The 15,048-nt window shown below is 42.4% G+C and overlaps 1 protein-coding gene across 1 annotated transcript in view; it reads left to right on the forward strand.

Annotated features, from left to right (window-relative positions):
- Positions 1–1,948: 1,948 nt before the first annotated feature.
- The window catches only part of MIPEP (mitochondrial intermediate peptidase), a 116,708-nt gene continuing 103,608 nt past the window's right edge, over positions 1,949–15,048 (forward strand). The window contains exons 1-3 of the mRNA XM_034758744.1: positions 1,949–2,110; positions 5,947–6,120; positions 12,370–12,458. Of these exons, the coding sequence (XP_034614635.1) occupies positions 1,949–2,110; positions 5,947–6,120; positions 12,370–12,458 (425 nt within the window). The remainder of the gene's footprint in view (positions 2,111–5,946; positions 6,121–12,369; positions 12,459–15,048) is intronic.

The raw sequence follows: 15,048 nt of genomic DNA on the forward strand, positions 1-15,048 counted from the left end.
TCTGTTATTGTCCTTGTTGGGCCTGTCCTGCAGTAGGTGATTTCTGGGTACCCGTCTTGCTCTGTCAATCTGTTTCCTCACTTCCCCAGGTGGGTATTGTAGTTTTACGAATGCTTGATAAAGATCTTGTAGGTGTTTGTCTCTGTCTGAGGGGTTGGAGCAAATTCGGTTGTATCTTAGGGCTTGGCTGTAGACAATGGATCGTGTGATGTGTCTTGGATGGAAGCTGGAGGCATGTAGATACGTATAGCGGTCAGTAGGTTTCGGTATAGGGTGGTGTTTATGTGACCATCAATTATTTGTACTGTAGTGTCCAGGAAGTGGATCTCTTGTGTGGACTGGTCCAGACTGAGGTTGATGATGGGGTGGAAATTGTTGAAGTCCAGGTGGAATTCTTCAAGGGCCTCCTTTCCGTGGGTCCATATGATGAAGATGTCATCAATATAGCGCAAGTAGAGGAGGGGCATTAGGGGACGAGAGCTGAGGAAGCGTTGTTCTAAGTCAGCCATAAAAATGTTGGCATACTGTGGGGCCATGCGAGTACCCATAGCAGTGCCACTGACTTGAAGGTATAAGTTGTCCCCAAATCTGAAGTGGTTGTGGGTGAGGACAAAGTCACAAAGCTCAGCCACCAGGCTTGCTGTGGCCTCATCAGGGATACTGTTCCTGACACCTTGTAGTCCATCCTCATGTGGAATATTGGTGTAAAGTGCTTCTACATCCATGGTGGCCAGGATGGTGTTTTCAGGAAGAACATCAATGCATTGTAGTTTCCTCAGGAAGTTGGTGGTGTCTCGAAGATAGCTGGGAGTGTTGGTAGCATAGGGTCTGAGGAGAGAGTCCAAATAGCCAGATAATCCTGCTGTCAGAGTGCCAATGCCTGAGATGATGGGGCGTCCAGGGTTTCCGGGTTTATGGATCTTGGGTAGCAGATAGAATACCCCTGGTCGGGGTTCTGCAGGTGTGTCCATGTAGATTTGTTCCCGTACTGTAGCTGGGAGTTTCTTGAGCAGATGGTGTAGTTTCTTTTGGTATTCCTCAGTGGGATCAGAGGATAGTGGCCTGTAGAATGTGGTCTTGGAGAGTTGCCTGGCAGCCTCCTGTTCATAATCTGACCTGTACTTACTGCAGTGAAGACACCGTGGTAAGTCGATCTAAGTATATCGACTTCAGCTATGCTATTCACGTAGCTGAAGTTGCGTATCTTAGGTCTGGTCTATACTACCCGCCTGAATCGGCGGGTAGAAATCGACCTCTCGGGGATCGATTTATCGCATCCCGTCGGGACGCGACAATCGATCCCCGAATTGGCACTCTAACTCCACCAGCGGAGGTGGTAGTAAGCGCCGCCGACAAAAAGCGGCAGAAGTCGATTTTGCCACCGTCCTCACAACGGGGTAAGTCGGCTGCAATACGTCTAATTCAGCTACGCTATTCACGTAGCTGAATTTGCGTATCTTAAATCGACTCCCCACTGTAGTGTAGATGTACCCTTAGATTGACCCCACATGGTAGGGAAGACAAGCCCCTAGGGGTAACATTTTTCAACCCCCTGAGCAAGGTCGATCTAAGTTTCGTGTGTAGACCAGGGCTCAGCTGGGCAATCAGAGCCTTAGGCAAAGGCTGCCGGGGAATTCGTGTTTCAGCCCCAGGGCAGAGGCTGGCTTATTCTTCATAGACGCGGTGAGCAGGGGAGGCCAAGGCAATCACTAAAACACACAGCGACACGCTGCTCCCAGGACCGGGCCCCGCCAAGGCCCCGACCATACCTCCGAGCCCTCACTGCGCGCCCCGCCGCGGCTCACGCCCCGCCCCGCCCCGCCGGCTCCTCCTCGCGCAGGGAGGGACGTGCCGGGGTCGCGGCCCTCAGCAGTAGCCGGAACTGGGAGGTGACTCCCGTCCCGGCGCTGACAGCGCGAGCCCGGCCCGGGCGCCTGCTCCTCCCGCCATGCTGTCCGGGTGCAGGCGGGCGCTGCCGGCAGCCCTGCGCCTCGCGGTGCGGGGCTGGGCGGAGGGCGGCGGCAGGAGGCGGGTCAGCACCAGCTGGTCCCCGGTGGGAGCCGCCTTCGATGCCAAGCAGCAGCGCAGCCGGCTGACGGGCCAGAGCACGGTGAGCGAGCGGGGCCCGGGCACGGCGGGGCGGGTTGAGGCCCGCCCCCTCTCGGAGGTGGCCGGGGGCCCGCGTCCTGCCCCCATCCTGAGCCCGGCGGAGGCTGTGAGGCGCGCTGCGATCGGTCGCCTCTTGGGTGCGCAGCTGCGCGCACAGCGGCCCCCGGCTCCCTGGGCTGGCGCCTCTCCCCGAGCCCCTGCTGGGACCTGGGGGCGCCCCGCATGCCCAGATCTGCGTCCGTGGCATGTTGGCGCCAGGATCCGGATCTGTTCCGCTTGGGGGAGGCTCCCTGCAGCGCCTCCCGTGGACCCCACATCTCAGCTCAGGCAGGGCGCTGCAGTCCTTGGGGTCACACGTTGTTATTCCAGATGAGGGTGTGTCCATGGGGTGCGCTCAGTCCCTCGTGCAGGAGCCTAGGGGAGGGGTTTTTGATTCATAGATTTTTAAGGCCAGAAGGGACCATTATGATAATCAAATCTGACTTTCTGCAGTAGGTAGGGCCCACAGAATCTCGCCCAGCAAGGGTCCAGGATTGCTCCTGTGATCTTCCCCAGACAGGGCGCAGGCAGTACAGCCTGCACCCTGGGGAGCTTGAAGGGCGATCGTGCCATTAAAGTACTACACCTTTGTCCTGGACTTATTTTAAAGGTATCATCTAGTCCTCAATTTACCAATTACTTACCACTTCACGCTCACTCCCTTTTAATGGCAAGTCTGCACTTAAAATGTTGTACTGATGCAGCTGCACCACTGTAGCACTTTAATGAAGACAGCCTATGACAACCACAAGAGAGAGCTCTGCTATCCCTTAGGGCTAGTCTACACTTTTGTGCTAGTACATCAGTGCAGCTGTACCGGGTCTGGTGAAGACAAGCTGTGCTGATGGGAGAGCACTCTCCCATCGGCATATTACTCCATCTCAACAAGAGGTGGAAGCTATGTCGGCAGGAAAGCATCTCCCACGGAGAGAGTGCCAGTGTGGACAGCGCTTAGGTTGATGTAACAAGCATCGCTCGGGTGGCTTTTTCACACCCCCGAGCAATGTAAATTACATCGATTTAAGTGGTAGTATAGACAACCTTAGTTAATCCGCTTCTCGGGGAGGCGGTAGCTATGTCTGCGGGAGAAGGCCTCCTATCAACATAGCGCTGTCTATAGCCGGGGTTGGGTTGTTATAACTGTGTTGCTCGGGGTGTGGATTTTTCACACTCCTGAACAATGTAGTTATACCAATATAGGTCTGTAGTGTAGACAGGAACTAAGATAGCTGCTTGCTTTGAGGAAATATTCCTGTGTAGTGACACGTAATCTCTGTTTTGAGGATTTAGATGGTGGGGAGTGAGTGGTGTGTAGATTTTGATCTGATGTTCTGCAGGGGAGTGAGTTTCACCAATAAATTAATTAAAAAAAATGTCATTGGAAATCACTAAAACAATTTATGACCCAGCTGGCAAAATTATTGAGATGATTCTGTGCCTTGTCACCAATAATTTCTGTATTGAAGCAAGGCAAGAAATATTCTCCTGTTGTGTTCTCAGGTAAACCTTTTGTTCCAGGGCTCTTCCTGTTCAATTACTTTCCACCCTGTTCAGTTGCTTCCTACACAGAGAATTTGTGCCTAACTGAAGTGCAAAAGCTCTGATTACACATGTAGTTTAGTCAGCCAGTTTTAAAATTTGTCCCTGAGTGTCATTTAATTTCTTTTTAAGCTGTGTGTCTGAAACATCCTCTCCTCCAAAGAGAGGAAGAAATGGTGGTAGGAGGGGATCCACTCTGGCCAAAATGTTCATACCTGAATGTCTAAAGCAGAGGTGGGCAAACTATGGCCTGAGGGACCCTCCTGCCCGGCTCCTGAGTTCCTGCCCCAGGAGGCTAGCCCCCGGCCCTTCCCCTGCTGTTCCCCCTCCCCTGCAGCCTCAGCTTGCCCCGGCATAATGCTCTGGGCGGCGGGACTGCGAGCTCCTGGGGCAGTGCAGTAAGGGGGCAGGGAGCAGGTGGGGTTGGATAGAGGGCAGGGGAGTTCGGGGTGGTGGTCAGGAGGCAGGGGTGTGGATAGGGGTCGGGGCGGTCAGAGGGTGGGGAACAGGGGTATTGAATGCGGGCAGTGGTGGTGGGGGCAGCGAGAAAGGGGGGGTTGGATGGGGTGGTGGGAGGTCCGGGGGCTGTCAGGGGACAGGGAACGGGGGGGTTGGATGGGTCAGGAGTCCCGGGAGGGCTGTCAGGGGGGCAAGAAGCAGGAGGGGTCAGATGCGGGCGGGCCTGGGCCATACCTGGCTGTTTGGGGAGCCCAAACTGGATGCGGCCCTCAGGCCAAAAAGTTTGCCTGCCCCTGGTCTAAAGTGAAGGTCCTAAATCCATATTAGGTGCTCAACCCTTTGAAAATCAGGCTGCTTCTACTTACATGCTTAAATATGGATTCAGGAACATAACTTTTATGAACCCAGTTATGAAAATTTTGGTCTTGTGTACTGGAACAGTCTTTAGGATCTACACCAGTGGTGGACAACCTGCGGGCCGTGTGCAGCCCATCACGGTAATCCGCTGGCGGGTCGCCAGACAGTTTGTTTACATTTGCACGGCCGCCTGCAGCTCCTAGTGGCCGCAATTCACCATTTCCCGCCAATGGGAGCTGTGGGAAGCGGTGTGGCCGCAGGTTGCCCACCACTGATCTTACACAGTAAGAATTACTTTTCCTAATTTATATTGCAGTTCAATGCAAGAAAAAGCAATCGGTTTTTCTGAATAAAACTGTTCTGTGATCATATCATAATTCAGATAGGAACATTTCAAACTGAAGGTTTGTGAAAATTATTCTGAAATGACTGTGATATTGTGGAGTTGAAACAACTTAGTTTTGTCTGCTGTCTTACCCTTTTGTGTCCAAGGTTTTTTTTTTTTTTTTTTTTTTTTTTTTTAAATCTGATATATTGACTACCACAAGCAAATGTTTATCTGTGGAGTGTTGCCACCAGGCCTGTTGATTTTCTTCTTTTTGATGAGTCATTCATCTTTTTTTTTTTTTTTTTTTTTTTTTTTAAGTGAAAGTCCTGTGGTAGATTTCCAGGAATGAGATATAATGCAGAATTACCTGGAATTAAGAAACTGGCAGACCAGATACTAGTAACATTGTTTTTCATTATTTTTGTATTACTTACTTGTTTCCAGTAGTGCCCACAATGTGCTACTCACTGTACCAATGCTAAAGGGTTCCTGCCCTGAAGTTCCAAGTCAGGTAGTTGAAGCTGCTGAGATAAAGCGTAAAATTTTCAAAAATGCCTAAAAGTGACTTAAGAGCCTAAATCCCATTTTCAGAATGACTAGGTGCTTTCAAGGAAGCTGAGGTTCCTGAGGCCCAGAACCGCAAGGGTATTTAGTATCTAGGAGGATTTGGGCCTAAGTGCCGAAAATAGGACTCTTTAGTCACTTAGACAGTTTTGAAAATTTTATCTCAGGTCTGTAACATAAACCTCATGATATGAGTGCTATATTTCCAGGCCACTAACAGTTTGCTTTAAAGCATAAGAGTAGCTCTTCCAAAATCTGTGGCACCCAAATCCCTAAAAAACAGAAGTAATTTGAAATTCTTTTATATCAAACACCCATTACAGAACAAAGTAACTTTCTTGACAGTTATGGCAAAAATAATTTGTTTGCTGATTAATGGAAATATCCAAGTTTTAGCAAGGGTTTCTATAGCAGACAGAATTATATTGTAAATAAAAGAAATGTTTTATTCTGATTTTTGTCAGTTTGGTGTAGATCTGAAAATGAGATACTCTAGTTTATTTATTCTAGTGTATTTGCACTGTTTGTTGAATCTGTACTTGGTATTTTAGGGTCTATTTGGTGTTCCAGAATTGAGTTCTCCAGAAGGATTTCAAGAAGCACAAGAAAAAGCATTACAAGAAACAGAACAGCTAGTCCAGAAAGCATGTACTACACCTCCTGGGCCACAGATAGTAATGATCTTTGATCAGCTTTCAGATGCATTGTGCAGAGTAGCAGACTTGGTAAGATTTATTGTTAAGTTTGATTTTCTCTTGTAAATTTACTTTTTGTTTGGATCTTTCTAGCTTAGCTCAGACTTTTGTTTTGTAAACTCTTCTGCTATAAAAGATACTGTATCAACATTGCGACTTCCTATATCAGGATAGAAAATTGAAAAGACCCTTCTTAGTGGGAAATCGTAATCAGTTACAAAGTCTTTCATTAAATTATAGGTAGTTTCAGAAGTTATATCTGATGTGATTTGTAACTGTGCAGTGAACTTTAAGTGAGATTTAAAAATAATATATCAATGATAAGCAAAATAACAGTAAAATCAGATCAGTATTTTATTAACATTCTTGCCTTTTGCAAGACTTACAGTTATGAAGTGTGTACATCTGGGAATCACACCACTCTGAAATATAAAGACAACTCTAGGCTATAGCATAGATGGCCTTTTCATTGTGTCAACAACACTCAGTTTACAGCTAGGAAATGATGAATCTCTTAGGGTATGCCTACACAAGAAACGCTAAAGCTGTGCCACTGTAGCGTAAATACCACTAGAGTGATGGAAGAATCCCTTCCATCACTCTAGTAGTATTTATGCTACAGTGGCACAATAAATAAGTAATAAATCCACCTCTCCAAGAGGAGGTAGCTAGGTCAATGGACAAATTCTTCTGTCAGCCTAATGGTGTCTACATCAGAGCTTAGGTCAGCTTAACTACATTGCACAGGGGGTGAAATTTTTCACAGCCTTGAGCAGCGTAGTTAAGCTGACCTAACTCTGTAGTGTAGACCTAACTTTATCCAACTAAATCAATTTAGATAGTGTCATCCCCTTAACAAAATAATGTAATCACATTTATTATGTCTAGATAGCTGTTACTCTTGTGAAAAGATTCATGGGATCATTAATTCCGGAAACAGACAGGATCTCTGTTTTATATTTCATACAAAGAACAGCACCTGCAGTAAGAACATAAGAACAGCCATACTGGGTCAGACCAAAGGTCCATCTAGCCCGGTATCCTGTCTTCCGACTATGGCCAATGCCAGGTGCCCCAGAGGCAATGAACGGAACAGATAATCATCAGGTGATCCATCCCGTCACCCATTCCCAGCTTCTGGCAAACAGAGGCTAGGGACACCATCCCTGCCCATCCTGGCTAATCGCCATTGATGGGCCTATCTTCCATGAACTTATCTAGTAACATGATGCTGGAAAGGTTCAGTTCTGGCTTAGAGGGAAGATTGCTAGATATTGTAACATTAACACCGCTTCCTGTAGATGCCTGGGTTTTTGTTAGAGGTCTGCCATCCTATTACTTATTAAGCCTGACACTGCTTATGTCATGAGATCTTATAAGATTGCATCCTCACTTGTTATGGCTACAAGCAATATATTGTTTAACACAAAATCCAAGTTCAGATAATATTAATGATCTGTTTTAAACCCAATAAAACATGCAGAGTTGAGGAGCTGAAGCTCTTTTTAATTCACCATGTTGTGCTTCAATACGTAAACTTACTGAGGTGTAAAAATCACCATACTTTCAAAGTGGGTTGTTCATGATGAAGTTATGATCATGACAATTCCCTGTAATTGAAGCATATATTGGTTTTATGAGGTTTAATTTTACTTTTCTTATGGTAGTAATTTTTTTTAATAAGTGGTCTTATGAGTTGAATTTACTGACTGTAAAGTCTCCTGCAAAGAAACTTTGTGAAAGGTTATTAATACATATAATAAATGTTTACTTCATTAGTATTTGAGCCGTTTGTGGTAGCACATGATTTATTGCTGCATTAGTGGTATTTTTTCAGGTTATACTGTATGACCTTAGGGGCATAAACAAAATCTAAAAATATATATTGTATCCCAGTGATTATGTTAATTTTGATTTATATCAACCATACCAATAAGAGACTCCTTCAATCCCTTCTGAGGTCCTACAGAATCTAGGGACTGATGTTTTCTCACACTAAAACCAAGAAGTGTTTTAACAATGACATCCATGGAAGCAGAATCTGTCTCTAAGGCCCTCTCCAGTCCACCCACCCCGTTAGGAAATGCCTGCTTAAACACACAAACAACCCTTAAGGTCAACAAATTTATCAGGTGAAAGGGGGAAGATTCTTGTAGAGTTGAGAGCCCTCAACAAGAGAATACATTGTCCTATCCCAGATGTTAACAAGTAGAAAGGTGGTGTCTCAGATAAATGGCATACAAGCCATAAAGGGCTTGATATAGCAAAACCAGTAGTTTGAATTACACCTCGAAGTAAACTGGAACTCAGTGCAGTCTATGTGCACAGGTGTAATACATTGTATGTGGGATATACAACTTACCAAGTAGATAGCTATATTCTGCACTTCATGAAATTTCCAAGTGGGCATGAAATATTGCTCCAAGCAGAGCGCAATGTAGTAACCCAATCTGGAGGTGAAAAAGGCCTGGATAGTTATGGTGAGGTCTGAGTTTGAGAGGAAACTTCTTGTCAAGTATAGATGGGGAGAAAAATGCACCTGGCCTTTGCTGCTATTTGTACATCCAGACACAGTTTTGGGGAGGGATAGCTCAGTGGTTTGAGCATTGGCCTGCTTAAACCCAGTGTTGTGAGTTCAGTCCTTGAGGAGGCCACTTAGGGATCTGGTGCAAAATCAGTACTTGGTCCTGCTAGTGAAGGCAGCTCAAAAAAATTAATCACGATTAATCACAGTTTAAATTGCAGTGTTAAACAATAGAATACCAATTGAAATTTATTAAATATTTTGGATGTCTTTCTACATTTTCAAATATATGGATTTCAATTACAACACAGAATACAAAGTGTACAGTGCTCCCTTTATATTATTTTTATTACAAATATTTGCACTGTAAAAATGATAAAAGAAATAATATTTTTCAGTTCACCTCATACAAGTACTGGAGGGCAATCTCTATCATGAAAGTGTAACTTACAAATGTAGATTTTTTTTTTTTTTGGTTACATAACTGCACTTAAAAACAAAACAATGTAAGACTTTAGAACCTACAAGTCCACTCAGTCCTACTTGTTCAGCCAATCGCTTAGAGAAACAAGTTTGTTTACGGTTACGGGGGATAATGCTGCCCGCTTCTTATTTACAGTATCACCTGACAGTGAGAACAGATGTTGGCATGGCACTTTTGTAGCTGGCATTGAAAGGTATTTACGTGCCAGATATGCTAAACATTTGTATGCCCCTTCATGCTTTGGCCACCATTCCAGAGGACATCCTTCTGTGCTGATGATGCGCGTTAAAAAAATAATGTGTTAATTAAATTTGTTACTGTATACCTTGGGGGAGAATTGTATGTCTCCTGCTCTGTGTTTTACTCACATTCTGCCATATATTTCATGTTATAGCAGTCTTGGATGATGAACCAGCACATGTTCATTTTAAGAACATTTTTACTGCCGATTTGACAAAACACAAAAAAGCTACCAATGTGAGATTTCTAAAGATAGCTACAGCACTTGGCCCAAGATTTAAGAATCTGAAGTGCCTTCAAAAATCTGAGAGGGATGGGGTGTGGAGCATGCTTTCAGAAGTCTTAAAAGAGCAACACTCTGATACGGAAACTACAGAACCCGAACCACCAAAAAAGAAAATCAACCTTCTGCTGGTGGCATCTGATTCAGATGGTGAAAATGAACATGCATTGGTCTACACTGCGTTGGATCATAATGGAGCAGAACTCGTCATCAGCATGGACGCATGTCCTCTGGAATGGTGGTTGAAGCATGAAGGGACATATGACTCTTTAACATAAGAATGTCCATACTGAGTCAGACCAAAGGTCCATCTAGCCCGGTATCCTGTCTTTCGACAGTGGCCAATCCCAGGTGCCCCATAGGGAATGAACAGGACAGGTAATCATCAAATGATCCATCCCCTGTTGCCCATTCCCAGCTTCTGGCAAACAGAGGCTACGGACACCATCCCTGCCCAACCTGGCTAATAGCCATTGGTGGACCTATCCTCCATGAATTTATCTAGTTATTTTTTGAACGCATCTGGCACATAAATACCTTGCAACACTGGCTGCTAGAGTGGCATGTAAATGCCTGTTCTCAGTTTCAGGTGACACTGTAAACAAGAAGCAGGAAGCATTTTCTCCTGCAACTGTAAGCAAACTTGTTTGTCTGAGCGGTTGGCTGAACAAGAAGTAGGACTGAATGGACTTGCAGTCTCTAAAGTTTTACATTGTTTTATTTTTGAATGCAGTTATTTTTGTACATAATTCTACATTTGTAAGTTCAACTTTCATGATAAAGAGATTGCCCTATAGTATTTGTATTAAGTGAATTGAAAAATACTATTTTATTTTTACAGTGCAAATATTTATAATAAAAACAAATATAAAGTGAGCACTGTACACTTTGTATTGTGTGTTGTAATTGAAATCAATATATTTGAAAATGTGAAAAACATCCAAAATATTTATATAAATGGTAATCTTTTATTGTTTAAGAGTGCGATTAATCACAATTAATTTTTTTAATCGCTTGACAGCCCTAGAAAAAAGTGCACAAAATATAGATGCATATTTTAGGCGAGCAAATTAGGAGATGAAGTTGGAGTGCCTTTGGAAAATTCAACCCATAAAATGACTCCAAACACTTAAAGAAAAAATTGTGTGTTTTCAGAACGATTATAAATGTATGCTGTATTACACAGTAAACCACATTCAGTTTCAGTTTTTCGTTTGAAAGGAGTTTCATATATTTTAAATAAATCCAAATATAACCTTTAACAGAATAAAATAAATTTTTCAAAAGTTGTAAGTATAGCAGTCTGCAGTTTATTGCCTTATGCAAACTAGTCTATTCTTGTGTATATAAAAATATTTAAAAATCTGAGTGTGATGACATTTACCATGAAAAGCAATGCAGTATGGTAAATATTTAGAATAATCATATGAAAACAGCTTAGCCTAAAACCAAGATAAGTGTCTCTTGCAGTATCTGAAAAATGTTAGTACATTTGAAAGATTGAAACTACTTAGGCTTATTTTTTCCATTTTAAAAATAATTGGGACAAAAAGCAGGCCACAAGATCATACATGGTAAGAGAAGTAAAATGTATCATTGCTGGCACTGTTAGGTTTGTGTCCTCATGTCACCATTGAGCTGGGCATGGGTCAGCAGGGAATTCACCAGTGTAAGCCAAATCCTGTAAATCCTAGTGTGTAGTTCTTATTTATGTGGTAGTCCTGTTGGCTGTAGAAGTACTATTTGTGTGGATAACAATTTGCAACATGGGGCCTTTGAGCCCTGGTCCTACAAAGACACACATGCTTAAATGTACTCATATGAGCTATGCCATTGATTTCGGTGGGACTTGTCATGTGAGTGAAGTTAAACATTTGGGTGTTTGCAGGATTGAGGCTTTAGTGAGCATGGAGGAAATCTATCACATTGCTCAAGGCAGGATTCCCTATTTTACTGAAAGTTTCTGTTGATCCTTTAATCTTATGTGACACTTTTTCCAGTAGTATGCTGGCATTTGTCTGTTTCTCTACAAACGGTGGAGAGACCTTTGGAAAGATGTAGTCTCTCATGGGTTTTCATCAAATTTTGATGAAAGATTAAAACTGTAGCGTAAAGTTATAAACTAAGTACAGAAAACCCTTTTTCAGGCAAGTGTGTAATATTTATAGCTGCAATATTTAAGATATTTCTTAAAACATGTTTCTTAGGAGTAGTAGGAGTAGATGGTCTATACTAAATTTTGAAAAACAATACAAAAAGCATGTTTATTTTTCTGGAATTGAGTTTAGTAAGAAATAGAAAGTTTTCTAAGCAGTAAGATTCAAAGGCACTGTTTTTTTATGAGTGTTTCTTGCAAGGGAAAGAACCTTTTTCTAAGGTACATACCTAACTGAAAATAATAATAAAAAAACTCTAAGTGAAAATATTTTCTTTGGAGTGAAATTTATACTATAGCAATTAATAACTGTTGACACATTCTTAACAGATGCTGGTTCTGAGAAGACAAATTTATGTGGAAGTGCTCAGTAAAAAGAGATTGCATGTAACAGTGGAAATATGTATGTGTTAAGCTGAGTGGAATTGCCAACTTTTTTAAAAAACTATTTATTTAAGAAGTTTAAACATGTTTACAATTCTTTGCCATGTAAATTCCAACTCTTCTCTAAAAACTAACTTGCATGTAAGGTTTCAAATTATCGACAGTCTTTTCCCATCACTACCCCTTCTCTTTTTTTTCTACTATATCAGGCCGACTTTGTGAAAATTGCCCATCCTGACTTTGCATTCAGAGAGGCTGCTGAAGAAACCTGCAGAAACATTGGTACCATGGTAGAAAAGTATGTTTTGTTCATTATGTTGCTGTAATGTTGGCTTTCATGTCTGAAAGATTCTGCATTATCCAACAGTTAACTTTTTTCTTATTGTTGTCATGTATCTGGAGGTTTTTATGTGTGGAACAGAGAGCAACTTCTTTTAAAATGTTATTTAAAGATTCATCCTTACACTGTCTGGTGTAAGGTCATTCTGTTTTAGTTTCAGGTTGCATCTTGAACACTATTTTATTGCCTAATTCACTGTGAAGGTCTGTGCCACTGGAACTCATCAAAGCGTTGGAACTAAATTTTCTGAAGTTTCTGGCAGTTAATTTTTTGGCTCTGAAGTCTGTATAATTTAGGGATGGCAAATCTAAAGGCACACAACATCTCTTTGTCTGGCATACTGACCACTTGGATTCTGATTGTGTAAGAGGGAATGTGAAAAAAGGGAAGAAAATCTTCCATTGAGGTTCAGAATATAGACTTACAATTTGAAGCTGTATCTGGTCAGATATCAATATTGAAGTGCTGTGCTGTCTAATTTACTAACCTTGAGAAAGTCCATTCTGGCTGAAACATCACTTCTTAAAAAAAAATCTCATTTGATAAAATATATGTTCTTAGATTAGTATTTGAATCAGATTTTGAGTATAGTGGGAATCAGTTTAAAGAGTTGCTTGCATTATGATGAAGGCAGATGGGTATATATAATTTGATATCAGAGTGGTAAAAATTTTTAAGCCCGGACAACCTTGTCTACATTTTACAGAGAGCTTCCAAACTAGCCATATTACTCCCTACTTGCCAGAGTAGTTATAAAAGATGAAGGAAAGTCATTTCTACCAGCAACTTGTACAGGCAATATCTTGGTAAGAAGTCCAGTCAAGCTGAGTGAATAATGGATGTTTCAGATCACTGGCAGTTAAGGAAAATAATTTTGTTTCAGGTTGAACAAAAAACATTTTTTGAAAATTTCTGGCGAATCAAAAAGTTGAGGAAATTTAAAGTCAAAATGAAACATTTCAGTTTGGCCTGAAAAATTTAGGTTAGGTCTTCAGGCATTTTGACTAAAGCAAAGGAAAGGAGGACTAGATTCACAAAACAGCAGTGAGGGGAGGAAGAGATGGTGGTACCTCTCTCTCATGAACTTTAGCCTAGTGGTAGACCCAGGTTCAATTCCTCCCTCTGCCTGATGTGGAGAGAAGGACTTTGAATGTAGGTTTCCCCCATTGCAGCAGTGTGCCCTATCGCTATGAGCTGTTGAAGCTGTTCCACTTTTCATAAATAGTCATCAAAGCAGATGTTGTATTTGGACCTCCCACATTCCAGGTGAGTGTCCTAACCACGGGGCTAAAGCTTGCATGACAGGTACCAGCTCCACCAGCTCCTATAGCCATTTTTCCTCCTTTCCTTTTCTTTTGTCAAAAATGCCTCCTGAAAATTTAAACAAAAACTTTGAGGTTGAAATGAAAAGTTTTTTATTTTGACATTACTAAAACGTTTAGATTATTTTGTTAGCTTAAAACCATTTGGCAAACTCACCACAAATTTGTGAATAGTTTTGGTTGACCCCAAATTACATTTTTTGGTGAGTAAATTAGCTCTGGGTGGGGGTTTTTGGGTGAATTAAGTCCAGTCCACTGCTGTTCCTGGATGCTAGGAAGGAGGTGGGTGTTGAGGTTTCTGTAGGAGTGGTATCCCTGGGATGTGTTCCTATTTGGGGGCTCCCTGTTTCAAGCCCAGCCTCCATTTTTTTGGGTGGTCCTCCTATGTGAATGCTTTACCAAGTAGCAGTATGAAATTGACATGATTCTTAAGAGCTCCACTGCTGCTTACAGGGTTCCAAATAGCAGTAGAAAAACTGACCAGAGTCGTCATAAGTTTTCTCTGCTAGTGTCTAACAAAGCTATGGCCGGCAGAGGCAGTGGAGCTTTCTGCAGTCTAAGGAGGATAACATTGCATCAGTGTGTATACTTGATAGGCTTCACACCATCAAGGCTAGAAAAATAATAATTGTAAGATTAAATTCAATAGAAACTGATGGCTTGAGCCTGTGCACTTATTTGGGAAATCTTCCCACCTTCAAGTGAATTTTTCAGGACCTAAAGAGGGGGGTTGCTCAGTAAGGCTGACCTTGCTGCGGACTGTCTGTTTTTAAATGTCAGTTTGGATTGAAGTAAACTTTTAGAGAAGAGGAAAGCACAAATTAACCTGAATCTCAGAAACTTCTTAACTAGTATGAAAGTTTGGAGGCAGCTATCGTATTTACGTTGTATGTTTCTTACTATGTCAAATAGCATCCCTGGATAACTAGCTTCTGTTTTGTAACAGTAGGAAGTCTTTGCATTTATATAGTTCCTTTCACACAAGGTGTCATGCTGTCTGAAGTGGCTTACAATTGTGAGTGCCAACTTCAGGACAGACTGTCAAGAAACAGGGCATGAATCTCAAACTGGTTGTGTGTTTTATACTTGGATTTAATCAACCAAGTAACAAGTGTGAACTGCACAGGCACTATAACAGCCTTAATAGGAAGCCACAGACAGTCCCCTTGAGTACTCCAATCTATCTTGCCACCCAGGCAAACCTTCCTCTGTGACAGATGGTCCCT

Source organism: Trachemys scripta, chromosome 1 (assembly GCF_013100865.1).
Source record: "Trachemys scripta elegans isolate TJP31775 chromosome 1, CAS_Tse_1.0, whole genome shotgun sequence".
In the NCBI taxonomy this organism is placed as follows: domain Eukaryota; kingdom Metazoa; phylum Chordata; order Testudines; family Emydidae; genus Trachemys; species Trachemys scripta.